The following is a 15,575-nucleotide window of genomic DNA, read 5'->3' on the forward strand; positions in this document are numbered from 1 at the left end:
ACACCTTGGTAATGTCACCCACACATTCCTTCAACTCTCTGCCTCTCACACATCTGTCACCATTGAGGAGTCAGCCTCCTCCAGTTTCTGATGGTTTACAGAGCTTCAAAACCTAGTTCTGCCTTATTCATTCTCCTGCTCGATGTGATCTCATTGCCTCACCAACAGCACTAGATTATTTTTTTTTCCTATCAAAAAGTATAGCATTTAAAGCAAAATGTTAAGTCCTGAACAAGAGAGTACTTAGCATTCCTGGAACAGCAAAACATATTTTGCATGTAATGCCCTGCATCTTCAGTCATTTTTTTTTTGCTTTGTTTTTACAACTCCATTTCTTGCGAAGTAAGAAAAGTAACAAGCTCTTGTTCAGGTGCGAACACAGGCTAACTTTAAGCCTTTAACATACGAACACAGGCTAACTTTAAGCATCCTGCTCCTAGAAGGACTAACCTGAAAACAGTGATTCCCTGTGCACATTTACTGGAGCATTTACTAGAGAACAGAGGAAGAGAGCACACTGTTGATGTCCAATCAGATACTGCAACCCTAATCCATTGTCTTTGTTCTCAGACTAGCAATGGGAACAGGATGGGCTGGAGGGTGGAGAGGAAGGCATGAAGAATACTGTCACACATTGCAGAAACAGCAAACATTTTATCATGACAGAAGTGTCTATACGTTTTTCTCAAACAACATGCACTACAGCTGCTAGAACCTCTTTTACTTACTGACTTGCAATTTTTGGGCCAGAGATTTAAGTAATTTGCCCAAAAATGAAAAGGAACTAGACAGCAGATCTGAAAACACAATCTGGATAGCCTTTGGATCCAACCATACACTGTTTCTTCCTACTTTACGTGCACCCTATCTATGAGGTTGCAAATGCACGCTTTAGGAAATTTGTGCTTTTCAACATCTTCTGGCAGGAGGCCGTCCAATAACGCTAATATTACTGAGGGCTGCTAATAAGTAATGCTAACTTAGAAGACAAGTAAGCAAGCAATTAATCTACATTTGAACATAAAAGAATATCATTCTACTGAGCATTTTAAAATACTGTTTGAAAGCACCAAGTCAGCCAGGCCTAGTAGTAAGCAGCAATTCCATTGTGAGTCATGAAAGCATTAAGTCCCCTGCTTCCTTCTTAGATGCCAGAGTTCTGTGGTAACAGAAGTATTGAAATCTGAATGTCAAATCTCATTCAGAAACAGAGAGGTTTGACTGTTTGCCAAAAACAGGGAAGGTACTTGGCTCATTTGATAAAAAATTTGTCTTCACAAAAAAAAAAAAAAGATTTTTCAAAGGTAACCCATGTCACTTTAACTTGCATATGCAACATTTAAGAAACTGGACATATAGTAATGGGCTAGTTAATTTGTTGCTGCAGACTTGATGTCTAGACAAGATAAGACATTTCAAGAATCCCTGCTCCTCATGCTCATAAGGAACAACAAAGAGATAGCCTTTTGTGTAACACTGCCAGCAAATTGCTCCAATTGTGAATTTAACACCAGGGACATATTTGTCATCACTTCCGAAAAAACACACTTCAGCACATTGCATATTAAACGCATAAGCTGATACTTAACTATATAAAAACAGAAACTAAACAAATTAAAAAATACATTAATGTATATTGCATATCAGATGCAAAAGTATAAGAAGTGTGCAAAATTGTTACATCAGCGACTTGTGAACACTCATTGATCTTGACTTGCCAATGCCAAATTCTCTGCTATGCTATTTTTGAGTAACCAGACCAGTCCCAACCATGCTGACAACGTACACCAAATTTCAAAATTATCACTGTGGAGGAAAGAATGACATGTTCAAAAGCATAAGGAAGTGCTTACCTCTCAAGCAAACAGAGCTAATTAGCTCATACTTTTGTTTTCAAAAGCCCTCCAAAGTTTCTGATTGCTTACAAATAGAATATCAAAAACCACATCATTTATCAAGACTCTGGACATATTAAACATTCACTGGACATATTAAAACATGAGACACACCAACACTGCAGAATTCTCATGTTGTACAAAGAATCACAAAGATGGAACAGAATACAGACCAGGATGGAAGAGATCAGTTTTCCCAGTGCTTGCTGTGCAGAAGTGCCAGGAAAGGTCCAGTTGCCAGCTGCCAAGTGGCAGAGGCAGCAGGTCTCAGGGCAGCTAGCTGGGGGACCTCAACCCTCTCCTGAGGGCAGTTGAGCCCACTCCAAGGGGAGCAGGTCCTGATAAGCAAGTGAGACCACCCAAAAACAGGGAACCAGAGCAAGGAGATGGGACTTTGCAGCTCAAGGATGGGGAACTGCCAAGATGAGCTGGGAGCAGAAGCCTTTGGTGGGGAAAAGAAGCACTTTGTGCAGAACAGTATACAGGACTGCAATGGCAGCTGAGCTGAGAGAGAGAGAACACTGAAACAATGGAAAAGGCTGTCTGAAGAAACAGCAGTCTCCCTCACTGGAAATATTCAGGACTTTACTGAGCTCTCTATGGCCCATTCCAAGGCCCTTCCAAGAGGATATCAGTCCAGGTGAGGTCCCCTGTGATTCGGTCACTAAACTGGTCATTTCAAAGAAGAGATAAGAGAGTTCCAGGATCTCCGGTCCCAGTTCAGCCATGTTCTCAGGTGCCCATGCATCTTCAACCACACCTTTTCTTCTCAATTGATTAACCAGTACCACAAGCACAGCATAAACTGTATTGAGAAGTTCATCCAAATAACTTTTAGTAAGCAATTCACCACAGGACTGAAAATTCAGTTTCCATTCAACTCTTTGCTCCCTCTCACCTTCCTTGTTAGTATTGGAGAGCTCAAGTCACTCAGAACGCACCTAAGTTTACTTTGAGATTCTGATAATTCAAAGCCAGTGCAGCACTGTACCAAGTAAGGGTGGAAGACTCACAGCACATCAAACCATGAAAACATCGTAACAAGTTTCCTGTATTCTTTTTTTCTACCTCCAACCTAATTCACAGTACTCCATTTTCTAACAAACAAGAATTTTGTTCAGTTTAATAAAATGCACCAAAGATGCTTCCAGCATCATAAAATCTGATTTTAATTCTGTGGAAGCTGACACCTTCAATATTCAAATTGACAACGGGAGAAACCGGTTCTGTGAAATCAAAATATCTAAGTTATTCCTCAGGCTTTTCTGAATGAAGCTTCTAAAAGCATTGTTTTATAAAACGTAATCTAGATTCCTCTAGAGATAAGTATCAACACTATCAAACATAATAACATTAGATCACATTGAAAACAAGATTTGTTTTTATGCCCAAATTTTCATCAGCCTTGACTATAAGCCTATCTATAGAACCTAGGGGCACACACATCTTCATGGGAAATAAACCAATCGTGGTTTCAGTACCAGCAGCTAAACTTTCCCAATTGCTGTTTTCTGAAAAACCTGGTCCTACTCTACTTTTTTTCCCCCACATTTTTCATTTTCCCATAGTCATAAGTTGATGTATAAGGTGTGAACACACAAACTGGTCATTGACACAAAGACAAATTGCGTGATGATCCTAGTACTTATAGCATGCTCCATCCTAGCCAGACTCACAAAACATGAAGCCATGTTCATACAAAATAATATAAAAAAAAATAGAAGAAAAAGAAGTAAATGAAAGAAAAAATACACAGAGTAGAAATTTGCTTTTCATTTATCAAGAAAAAGGAACAATTTTACAGGATAGGAAGTGGACTCTCATGCAAAAGAGCAAAAGCTACTACAACTCAGACAGAAGAAACCTGGAAAAAGCTTTATAAGATTACCCCCAGACTACAAGACTTCTTGAAGAGTATTATGAAATAATCATGAATGAGTGATTTGTATTTCCTAGGTATCACAGGAACGCATGAAAAGATTGTAAATGCAAGTTTGAAGAAAGTCATCTCTCCTGCCTGAATTAAAAATTTTAAATGCTTCTTCCAGATTTGGGCAGAGTTGTACTGAAAAGTTAGAAAATCTCCTAACTCTACATTAACAGCAACGTAACTACGGAAAAAAATACTTCAGATGTTTACGACAAATGAAACTGAGCAGATTACCAGAGATATTTTCCCCACTGTAAAGTGATATGATAGCAAAGACTAGTAAATAAATAAATAAATAAATAAATTTCTACTGAGCTTGCTCACAGACTGGACATTACAAGAGAAGCAACACAAATCTTGTTTTGTATTCAATCTATCCCCAAGCACTCTACATAAAAGAGAAAGAATTTCTGAAAAGTTCTGAAAAGTATTCCCTTCTCTCATCTTGATATCAACACTGCAGTCTAAGAAAAATGTAAAGGCTCTTAATCCTTGAAAACAATTACGCAGGAACTGGTATTCAAAGCTGATTAAAACAACAACAGCCTGCTTCCAGTGTTCAGTCCCCAAACTGTACATATTCTAATTAAGAAAATTTACAGAAATCATTTTCGATAATTTCACAGAAGCACAGAATGGCCAGGGCTAAAGGGATCTCAAGGATCATGAATCTCCAACCCCCCTGCCACATGCAGGGCCAACAACCTCCACGTTTAACACTAGACCAGGCTGCCCAGGGCCCCATCCAATCTGGCCTTGAACACCTCCAGGAATGGATGGGGCCTCCAAAACCTCTCTGGGCAGCCTGTTCCAGCACCTCACCACTCTCATGGTAAAGAACTTACTTGTTCTCATGTAAAGATATATTTTTAACTGCATTTAGAATTACCTGTTTATATTGGATTTTGGAACAGTTACTCCAAGCAGCAATCATTTTGTTGTAAAAGTACTTGATTTGGAAGGGACCATTAAAGGTCATCTACTCCAACTCCCCTGCAGTGAACAGGGACACCTACAGCTAGATCAGGGTGCTCAGGGTCTGGTCCAGCCTGATCTTGAATGTCTCCAGGGACAGGGTACCCACCAGACCCTTGGGCAATCTGTTCCAGCTCGTCCATATCATAAGAAACTTTTTTCCTATAACCAATCTCAATTTCCCCTATTTTTGGATGAAAACATTTCCCTTTGTCACCACAGACCCTAGCTAAATAGTCTGCCTCTTTAGACACTGAAAGGCCTCCATCAGGTCTCCCCAGAGCCTTCTCTTCTCCAAGCTGAACAGCCCCAGCTCTCTCAGCCTGTCCTCATAGGAGAGGTGCTCCACTACTTGAATCATTTTGTGGCCCTCCTCTGGACATGCACAAACGGGCCCATACCTCTCTTGCACTGAGGACTCCATATCTGGACACAGTACTCCAGGTGAGGTCTCACCAGTGCAGAGGAACAGAATCATCTCCCCCACCCTGCTGACAATGCTTCTTTTGATGCAGCCCAGGATATGGCTGGCTTTCTGGGCTGTGAGGGTACACTCATGGCTTGCGTTCAGCTTGCCATGCATAATAACAGTTGTTACATTTAAGATGAAGAAGACTACAGCTAATTCCCACGTGCAGATAAATGCCATACTTCTTCAGTAATATATCTGAATGCATCTCTGTAGACAGATGCCATCACTGTATTGCCTCAACAAATTAGATTACATTAATATTATGCTCCAAGGAGGAGAAGAGAAAATAAAGATATTTATAGCAGATCAAGCCATTACACAAGCATTGTATCAGTGCCAAAAAGCCAACAGGACTCACCTGCTCTATCTCCTTGGTTTTAGTTGCAATTGCTTTTGAGCGGCAAAGATGCTGGTTATCTTCATATAATTCTGTACTGTCAGTTACATTTGCTTCTGTTTCCTCTGTTTGTTCGACATATAATGGAGCTGAAGAACCAGCCTTAAAAGAAAAGGAATTTTCAAGTTTTAAAATAAAAATAAAAATGTCAAAATGTGACAGCAAAAATAAAACCCAAATATATTCGATTAAATATGACTTTGCTTATCAAGACCATTAATGAAGCATTATTGCTACAATCTAACAGTTACAGAAATACTGATTTTGTATATGCAGAAAACATGACATAAAAAAAAAAAAGTGACTCAGTCTTAATTGTAAGGACAACAATGACAGATAACCCTTATCAGCCCTTCTTCTGAGAAGAAACTTCTACAGTTGTTATTTTTAACACCAACCAGCGAGAAATCCACAATGAAAGTGGGATTAGATTTCTGGGGAAAGATAAAGATAAAAAAAATCAAAGGTAAACAGTCAATGACAAAATCAGAAAGAACTCTTGCAGCATTCAATGCTATGGGTTAAATATTAAAGGAAAAGAGACACCTACTGTACAGCGAGAGAAAACATGCACTTAGAGGATTCCTGAAAATATCAGAAATCTTACAGAAGTACCAAAATTGTACAGGCTTCCTTCTAATATGGGAATTAAGACAGTATTCCCGCCCCAAAGAATATAGACTCCTACTTCAAGGACATCAAGCAGTCTAAATAGAAGATGGAGAAAGAAAAAAATTACTACAGTATATTTAATTGCATTATTACACAACAGATTTGTACAATATATAATAGTTTGGGAGTTGCTTTTTTGTTTTTTTGTAATAAGACTTGAGAATTTGAAGTAGATGCATAAAAATGTTTTTAACTGCTCAAAAATAAAGAACTGGAGAAACTTAAGACTTCATTAATGTGTAAGAGAAAAGCATTAGGAATAAAAAAAAAAAAGTTGAAGCAGTCCTATAAATATCTGCTTAAAACTCAGAATCAATATAAACCATTAACACCACACGTGGAATCTCTTTATTGCAGTAGATCAAGAAATGCCTGAGAAAGAGTAGAAGATGCTAAGAACTTCAGCATAACACAAAGTCCGACCATTACGTAAGATAAACAAACTGGAAAAAAAATATCAAACTGCAGCAACTCAGAGACGACAGCCTATCAGTCAAGGCCAGAACTGTCTTTTCTTCTAGGATTCATAATGAAATATCTCACCGCCTTCATTAGCGAGCCCACAGAACACTTTTTCAGTCAGTAAATCATCTCAGACTCTGTCACAACAGCCGCTGATTCATTATGAACCCTCCTCCCACTGCAATGTCCTCTAAGGCAGAATCAATTTAACCACATGGTGCATTCTGTTCTTCCCTTCACTGCATTGCCTTCCCCTCATCAAGAAAAGGAGTGACGTTTCTCTTCAGTGTTGCTCTCCTGAATCTCTCTACAAATAGAACTGTCCATGCATGTATCTCCATATGGCATACATGCTAGGATCCTTTTTCTTCACTCCACCATACATGCTTTTTTATTATTATTATTTTAATTTTGATTTTTTTCTGTTTTTAGTTTCTTTTTCCTGGAAGGAAATGAACAGCTCTTTTATCCAATCCTCCCATCCAGTACCAAGAAGTTGTTAATACAGTCAGCCATTAGACCAATGGACATGATTTGAGAGCTCAGATCAATGTGGATCCAGCCCAAATCTAGCTCTTAGTTTCCCCAAGGGTGAAGTACAAAAAGGAAATTCAGTGCTTCCCAAGACATTTATTTTCCATCTTACCATTTACAAAAAGCTTGCCCATTAACTGTAAAGTTGATGAGAAAGAATGCTGAAATGATTGCAGGATTAAACCAGGCTACTTTTTGAAAGACATTACATGACTTTTATTTGTGTCAAATCAAAGGAGGTAGACGCTAGTTAAAACACATCATGCTTAATAGAGCCTTGCTGCCTTCTGTTAGTCAGAAATTACTGTCTATCAATCTCATTAGCCTTAGTTAGTTGACTATGAAAATCCTGCCCGTCTCATAGTATGTGACTAAAAGACAAAAGACATAACAATGTATGTCAATTTGTTAGGGGCAGAAAGACAGGAAAGCCTCAGAAGTGATGAAGTTGTCTCAGGTGACAAGGGCTCTCTCAGAAGCCTCATTCCTTTCCCAATAGGCGCTGAGCTGAGCGCTCAGGTGGTCTCAGAATTGACATCAGCAATCCCTACTAACTTTCTACAGTCAATCAAGTAGATCCCGTATCTGCAATGACACAGGATCCACATCTGACTTACTCAAGAGCAAGAGGTTTGTAAGCTCCTTGCCAATCTTGCCACATGATCACTTGCCAAATTAACTGCAGTAACAAAATAAACAACTTAGCTTTCTCAAGAGGTTATTAACAAGCACTTGCCTGCTGTGCCCGTAGAGCAGTAAAAAATGACCACTGAAAAGTGCTATGATCACACTTCAATATAGCGAGAGGCAAAAGACAAGGAGGAGAAGAGCAGATAGCTATAAATTGACAATTAATTAATGTTGAGTATGAATGAAACAAAAGATCTGGGAAAACAATTAAATCAGTCAGACAATCAACAACAATAGCAAGGATAAAAGCCTGATATTTAAGATGAAGAAGGACTGCTCCTAAAAGGGAATAAAAGATGTGGCAGAGTGCCATGGCATGGATCTAAATTCATTTAAACAGAGTTTCTCTTCTGATCTGAGGTTTTACATAAACACATTTTAATTCAGTAGAGTCTCTAGCTAATTTTAGGGACCTCAGTAGGCAAAGCAACTTACACCAGTGCAAGAAAGTTCCTTGGAGAAACTCGAGCAGAGATGGAGCCTTATTTTGTCAACTGTAGTTCAACATAAATTCAAGGCATACTAACAAAACCCACTATTTATATGTTTTGTTTATTTGTTTGTTTTTAACAACAAAAAAACCCACAAACACATGGCTTTAGTCCCTCTCTCTCACTTTCAACAAACATTTAATAGCACAGGCAGACAAATCCAGAGGTGATTTATAAGATGCATCTTTCAGGAGTGCCAAAAACCAGGAGGTTACTGTTGTAACACTTCAAAATAAATCAGTTAATACTTCTGTCTTACCTCATACTCTGTTCTTTCCGATAAATTGTTTTCATCCTTTTCTAACTTCTCAGCTGCCCATTTGCTTGCAGCTTCTGCGAGTTCCTTTTCTGATAGTCTGTTGCTCTTCTCCATAGCCTGAAAAAAAAAAAAAACACAAAAAACAAACATTACAGTGAAGGCACCAACATGAAATATACTTCCACGTGTAAAGTCATCTTCTAAATTAAAATAAATAGTTATTCAGCTCCCCAAAGCATTTTGAAATGGCAAATAAGGAAGCTGAAGATGTTGTTTGTTGACTTGTTAAAAGAAAAACAGATAAATAAAAACCAGTGAATTTCAGGAAAATGTTAAAAAGCACCATACTTTCAGAATCAACATTGTTGTTCTGTCATTTTTTTCAAATTCAGAGGACAAATAACCAAAAAATTATTTGACACCAGTTGAGTTCAAAGACAGATGGATCAAAAGGATATTACAGAAAAATCAGACAAGTATGGATTGATTTAGTAACACAATATAGTTTTTAGCCATGAAAGGTTGTAACAAATTAAAACTGAACTATTCAACTCTGCATATGGAACAAAAACTAGGCTAATTAGGAACAGAAAGTTCATGCATTTCAACTGTTCTAAGTTAGCTGAATTAAAATTAATAATTTCATACTTGGCTGAAATGTTGATCACTAGTAACAGAATCATTCACAGGGAAATGGTCTTATAAACAGTATTCACAATATGATTTCTTTGAACATTATTTGTATATATATGTATTAGAGCAGACAAGATAATGGCAAATGTCCATGTATTAAAAGCAGTTTAGAAATAACTAATTTTAAAGATTGTTTTAAAGATTGTTACCTCTATGTGAGAATTTTGTGCCTCTGCCTCTGTAGAATCTATGCATCTATCCAAGAATTTATACAACTCTAGCATTAAGACCTGCCACAGATGGATATCAAAGAAAGATACAACTGCCCGAAAAACATTGCCACAAGTTCCCAGTTGTTCCACTGGGATGGAAAATCAACAACAAAACAACCCTCCCACACACACTTTATCATTTTTTCCAAATTACATAAATGGTCAGAGGAAGCACATACTCAGTAGTTCCTTAAAGGACTGTGTGTCATAAAGACACAACATTCAACTAAATCCAGAAAATAAGTGGGATACAATGTTTATCTGAGCAGGAATCCCTCCTTATTATTCTGTAATTCAAAACAATAGAAATCAGCAAAGTCCAGAGGTTGCAGAGATTAAAAGAAGTCCAAAGCACAGATAAGGTACTAAGAGGGTTCCTAAGAGAAACGGGCAATGTAATTCAAAGAATAATTAGCCCAGCTACCTTTCCAAACTACACAATTACTCATACACTTCCCCCACTACTAACTATCAGCAGCCAATTTTTTTCTCCTCTGCTCTTATTCCCCAAGGCACACACAACTTTTACCCACAACCTAGCTTTCCTAGCTGCCAGAAAATCTTGTATCACAAATTTCTCCTAGTCCCCAAAAGTAGCTCTGGCCAATACAACCAAAAGGAAAGGACCAATATCTCTGTCACCAATTGTTATCTTTGCATGAAATGAAGATAAATAAAGTCTCATATGACTTACAATATTCCACAAGCCATAAGCATCAACTAATTACTCCAGTACTTAATGGAGTAGAGGGAAAAAAAAAAACAAACAAAAAACCACCTGTTCAATTTATTCTGACTAAATTATTCAGACTGCATGGCAATAAAATACATATTAAAAATTCTGAATGCATTTTATGTATTAAGTAATAGGTTTTCCACAGATACGCTACACTACAATGTAAGAGAAAATTAAAAGAACAGGGTCACGTTTTTAGAGAAAAACATGAAGAGAAGCAAGAAGTTAACTGCTTAGTGGAAAACCTTTTTTGTACTCTAAGCAAAGGTGTCTTCACTTTTTTTTTCTTGGGCATAACGTAAGAACAGCAAAAACCTGTCAGTTTTCTGCTATCTTTGCTGGGAAATCTTCCTTGTCTCACACATCTGCTCTTTGCTTTAATTAGATTGCACACAACCTCCAAGGCTTGTAGTCCAGACAGATATTAAACAAAAACACAAAAGATGTCATGCAGTAGTCAATTAAACAGGTGGTTAAGATCTGATAACACCAACCTGTATTAATTCACATGCATGAATATGCAAAAAAAAAGAAATCATAAACGAGATTAAAAAAATACCTTTTCAGATTTGCATGTAGTTACTGAGCTGAAAAGAGATATTGCTGTGGAAGCAATACAAGTATTTCATAGTTAAATTATTACTTAGAGCACTGAAAATTATCTCCTTTGATCTATAAAACAAAGCATATGACTGTGATTTCACAAGCCTGAATAGATTGCAAGACCCAGGCCCTAGTGATGTTTATCATGTTTTGCCACAACTTTTTTGGTTGTTATTTCCAGGTCAGTGAAGAGCTATAACTTAACTGGTTAGTGGAATGCAGCCATCACCCCTAAGAGGCTCCACTGATAGAAAACAGTAAATTATTGATATATCTGGTGCTTGAAAGAGACAAGCAATATAACGTCACTGAAGCAATTCTGTTTCTGCAGCTGATGTACACCCAATGAACGTTTGTGTTCTCTGGAAAAATTCCTTCAATCAAATGGAAATTTTTACTTTGAGTAGTTAATATCAAGTAGGTATAAGCCAAGCTCTGGCAAAAATAAAATCAATGCAGAACACATCAGGTCTGATAGGAGAGGAAAGCAATATGGTTAAATACCTATAGTTCAAGTTCACACTGCATCTATATACTGTAGCAAAAGATTTTGCAATATCTCATTGTTCTCTTTGTCCTATTAAGGACTTGATATTAAGCTGCAGCACGTTAAGTCTGCAAGCAAAATAAGCAAACTAATTACAAAGTTGCTTTTATAATCCAAATCAGTGCAACTTCTGCCTAGAAGCTTTTATCTTACTTTCCTTATTTACATCACCGAAAATACAGTACTTACCTCCCGCCCTTAAGGATAATGGTAATTAACTAGTGCCTAGCACAGCAATTCTAAAAGAGCTGTACATGGAATAAATACTTAGAATGACATAACATAACACAACCAAAGCTTGATTTTTTTTTTTTTTTTTACCCACTTAATTATTTCCTTCAGTCTCACTTTCTCACAAGAATACCTTTCTTTCTTTGTTGTTTTTTTTCCTTTTTTGTTTGTTGTTTGTTTGTTTCCCCCCAAGCATTCCACTATTTTTATTACAAAGACTTCCAGAACTAGGCTACTACTGCTTAGGGGAATGCTATTTTTTAAGAGAACATTACTCAGAATATATTGCAGTGTTTCTTTATTCTTCATTAAAGTAATTCTCAAAAAAAAGAAAAATTAAAAAAAAAGGGAAAATATTCCAGTAGAAGTGTTGATTTTAACCTCAAGTATAATTTTCAAGCAAGCAGTCTGTGGTGTGAAAATGCTTTTATTGCCACAAGACAGCCAGCACAACACTGAATGCTGATTGTTCATTAGTGTTTATTAGTTTATCTCTTTAATTAATTAGCAAGACTGTAGTTGGTGCTCAGACTACAAGTTTTTTTTTTTATGGGAAATTAAACCACATCATTTAGAACGTAAAAAGGAATTTACTAAGCTGCTTTGCAATGTGGCACTGCTCCCAGTGAAACACTATCATTCTTTTCATGTTCTCCAGCAGCCCTCTCCAAAGCCAAAGCTGCTCTTCACATGACCTTCCCCATTTGTCAGACACTTCAGCTCGCTTTTTCCAGATCCAGTCATAGATTAAGCATCACTCAAGGATGGGGTTCAGTTCAACTACAGGTGTGTCTATTCATCCATTGTCCCTAAAAACTGCTTACTTAACTTTATCATGGAATCACCAAGGTTGGAAAAGACCTACAAGATCGTCCAGTTCAACCATCCACTTATCACCAATATCTCCCCACTAAACCTAAACATCTTAGCACAACATCTAAACATTTCTTGAACTAATATCCTTGCCATTCCTTTTCTAGCACACTCTGGACTTCAGATAATAACAATTTAAAGTCTGTGCAAAATGCCCTACCTCAAACAGGACAGTGACTACAGAATAAAGGACTATTTGTATCATCATCAGATAAACAACATTAACAGCACCTTCCTGCTCAGTAAGGGAAAACCAGCTTCTGCTGGGTTGTAGAGCAATATAAGATACTCTGTCCTTAACAGCTGCATACAGTGTCTCCTTCCAGGTGATGCAAAACATACATATATTCAATAATGTGCAATCTGAAGCCACGGTGAGAAGTGCTTGAAAAGCAAAATTCACCTTTGATGTGGGTAGTGCTGTGGAGCCCGATGGTGATGCATCTCTTGATGTTTTCGACGACTGAACTGAAGTCCTCTCTTTACCTACAATTTTAAAAATATTAAGACTTGCAAAATTACAGTAAGCACATATCTTGCAAACATATGTATTGGCTTTAATATTTTGCAGGAAAACTGTAATGAAATTTGCTCAGCTCATGAAATCTACAGCCTCCACTATCTGATAAACCTTGGTAACATTCCTTTCTCTTTACAAAGAGAGATAGTTACTATACACGGCATATTTAGGAAAACTCCACTGCTCAGTATTTAACTGAAGAGCATGTCAATATGACTTGGTGAGATGATGTGGTTTTACTCTCTAATGTTCCTGTTATAAACTTAACATTAACAGGTGAAATTAAAAATTCCTTTATTTCTATTAGCCATCAATCCAACACTCCAAAAAACCAGACAGTATAGGAACTAGTTCAGCAGGTCGCAGTATGTTGGAAAGTATTGCAGGGGAAAAGTCTTACATTCCACAAACCACAGGTTAGATTCTCTTTGTATTATCAGGGATTTTCTTGTAAGCATTCAAATCAGCCAAATAACAATTCAAATTCACTGGCTAATCACAGTCCATGCACAGCCTTGCCAAAGACTGGCTCCTGGAGCCTGCAGCAGCAGAACCAGCTGCAGTGCACATTGCTAGCTCTCAATCTGTGGTCCATGAATTACATCTAAGCTATCTGCAAAAAGTAATTATGAAAAACACACTGGTTGTCAGTAAGCCTACATTTACCAAACTATTCACGTTCACTGGAAATTACTTGACTATTCACAAAAGGAAAATAAAGCAGACTTATCTGGGCTTCAATTAAGCTTGTATCAGCTCACTTAAGAAAGGGATGAATTAAAAACAAGTCTACCAAGCACTTATAGAAATCTGGATACAAATTATTTCAGGATAATTTTTTGGAAAACCAACATGGTTTTAAATTAATGAGACCAAGCTTAATGCAAAATCTCAATCCTAACAGCCACGCTATTTTTACTCAATGCTATAAAATAAGACTACTTAAGTGCTGTGTATTTTCAAATGCAACTACCTATAAAAACAGAAGGAAAATTCTATGCAAAGTGCATACTTTTCACAATAGGAAATATTTAGGAAAGGTCTGAGAAGCTGGTCTTTGCCACATTTTCATACCAAGAATGTAGTGTGGAGAGTTAACACAAAGCAAAGATCAAACAACTGTCTCTCAGAGACAAGTGAGTTACAAGTACAATGACGAAGACCTACTAATGCAAAAATCTTCACAGCTACTGATAGCTCTTTCTAAAACATTACTGAAAATAGCTGGAGAAATTACTTTGACAAAATAAACGTTTTAAACCTCACTTGATTCCTTGATTTTAAAACATTGCTAAATGGAAAACGCGTAAAAACAAAACAAGCAGCTATACAAGCAGATGAACTACAAATTACCTTTAATCATGAAACGTTAAATTATGAAAAGAACAATGAAAGCAAAAGCCATGAAAAAAAGCTCCTATAAATGCAACCCGTGTGACAAATCTAAAAAATGAAGATAAAATTAACATCTTCAATCTGCCACACTCCATAAAGCAGTGTCTCTCTGACATCACCAAGTAACACAGAAGTTTTGCTCCTTTAATACCTGTCCTTCAGCCTCATGACAAGCCACCACCTTTTAAAAAAAAAAATACACTAAGTATTTTAACTCTGCCTTCTACAAACCTCCTTAATCACAATGGAGTCCTTAAAGATTACCTGAGTTGAGTAGTGTGTGGGAACTGCTGAGTCACAGCCTCTGATTGATCACCTGAGGCGAGCCATGAGTCAGCCAGAGGAGCACAGCTGAAGGCAATTCACCTGTGCTGCTGGCAGGGGTGGAGCCAGGCTGCACCTCTCCTAGACCTATTGAAGAGCTGGCTAGCAGTGGGGAAGGATCTCTTCTGGAGATCTGCTGTGATGGAGTTTTGTAAGCGAGCCCAGGATACGGATAAGCTTTCTATCCTCTTTTTGTTATCATAATCTGCTTTGCCTACCTCTCTTGTTTATTTTGAAATTATAACATCTTAATGTTCATTGATTGTACAAGTAGATTTTAAGTTTGTGGTTGAACAGATTGAATTATCTGAGGGTGGCAGTAAATTATTCAAAATTAAGAAGGGAGAAACTGAATTTGAAGATCTTGGTAAGAGGCCCATCATTCTGAACATGTAACTATTCAGAACCCACAAATCCTAACTGTACAATTATCTAATGTAACTACAAAACTGAACGTGCTACTTGCGTTCTTGCATTTCCTTGGCACACCACGCTACACATCCCTGAATGGACTGGCCTGGCCAAGGAATACCATCCTACTCCCTACATGCTCACACAGCTTCACTATATGCCTTGCCATGCGCCCTTTCTGTCCCTTTGTTCTAAGCTTCCCTCTTTCCCTAGTTTTGGTTGCTAGAATCTTGCATTTGGCCCAGTTTTTGAA

General features: G+C 37.5%; 1 protein-coding gene across 4 annotated transcripts in view; it reads right to left on the reverse strand.

Annotated features, from left to right (window-relative positions):
* Nucleotides 1–15,575, reverse strand: part of PPHLN1 (periphilin 1) — a 70,575-nt gene that overhangs the window by 23,994 nt on the left and 31,006 nt on the right. For all 4 annotated transcript variants that reach the window (XM_052668989.1, XM_052668988.1, XM_052668987.1 and 1 more), the window contains 3 exons: nt 13,076–13,158; nt 8,778–8,894; nt 5,631–5,771 (listed from right to left, as the gene is read on the reverse strand). In XM_052668989.1, coding sequence (XP_052524949.1) covers nt 5,631–5,771; nt 8,778–8,894; nt 13,076–13,158 — 341 coding nt within the window. The remainder of the gene's footprint in view (nt 1–5,630; nt 5,772–8,777; nt 8,895–13,075; nt 13,159–15,575) is intronic.

This window comes from Tympanuchus pallidicinctus, unplaced genomic scaffold (assembly GCF_026119805.1).
Source record: "Tympanuchus pallidicinctus isolate F22 unplaced genomic scaffold, pur_lepc_1.0 scaffold8, whole genome shotgun sequence".
NCBI lineage: Eukaryota > Metazoa > Chordata > Aves > Galliformes > Phasianidae > Tympanuchus > Tympanuchus pallidicinctus.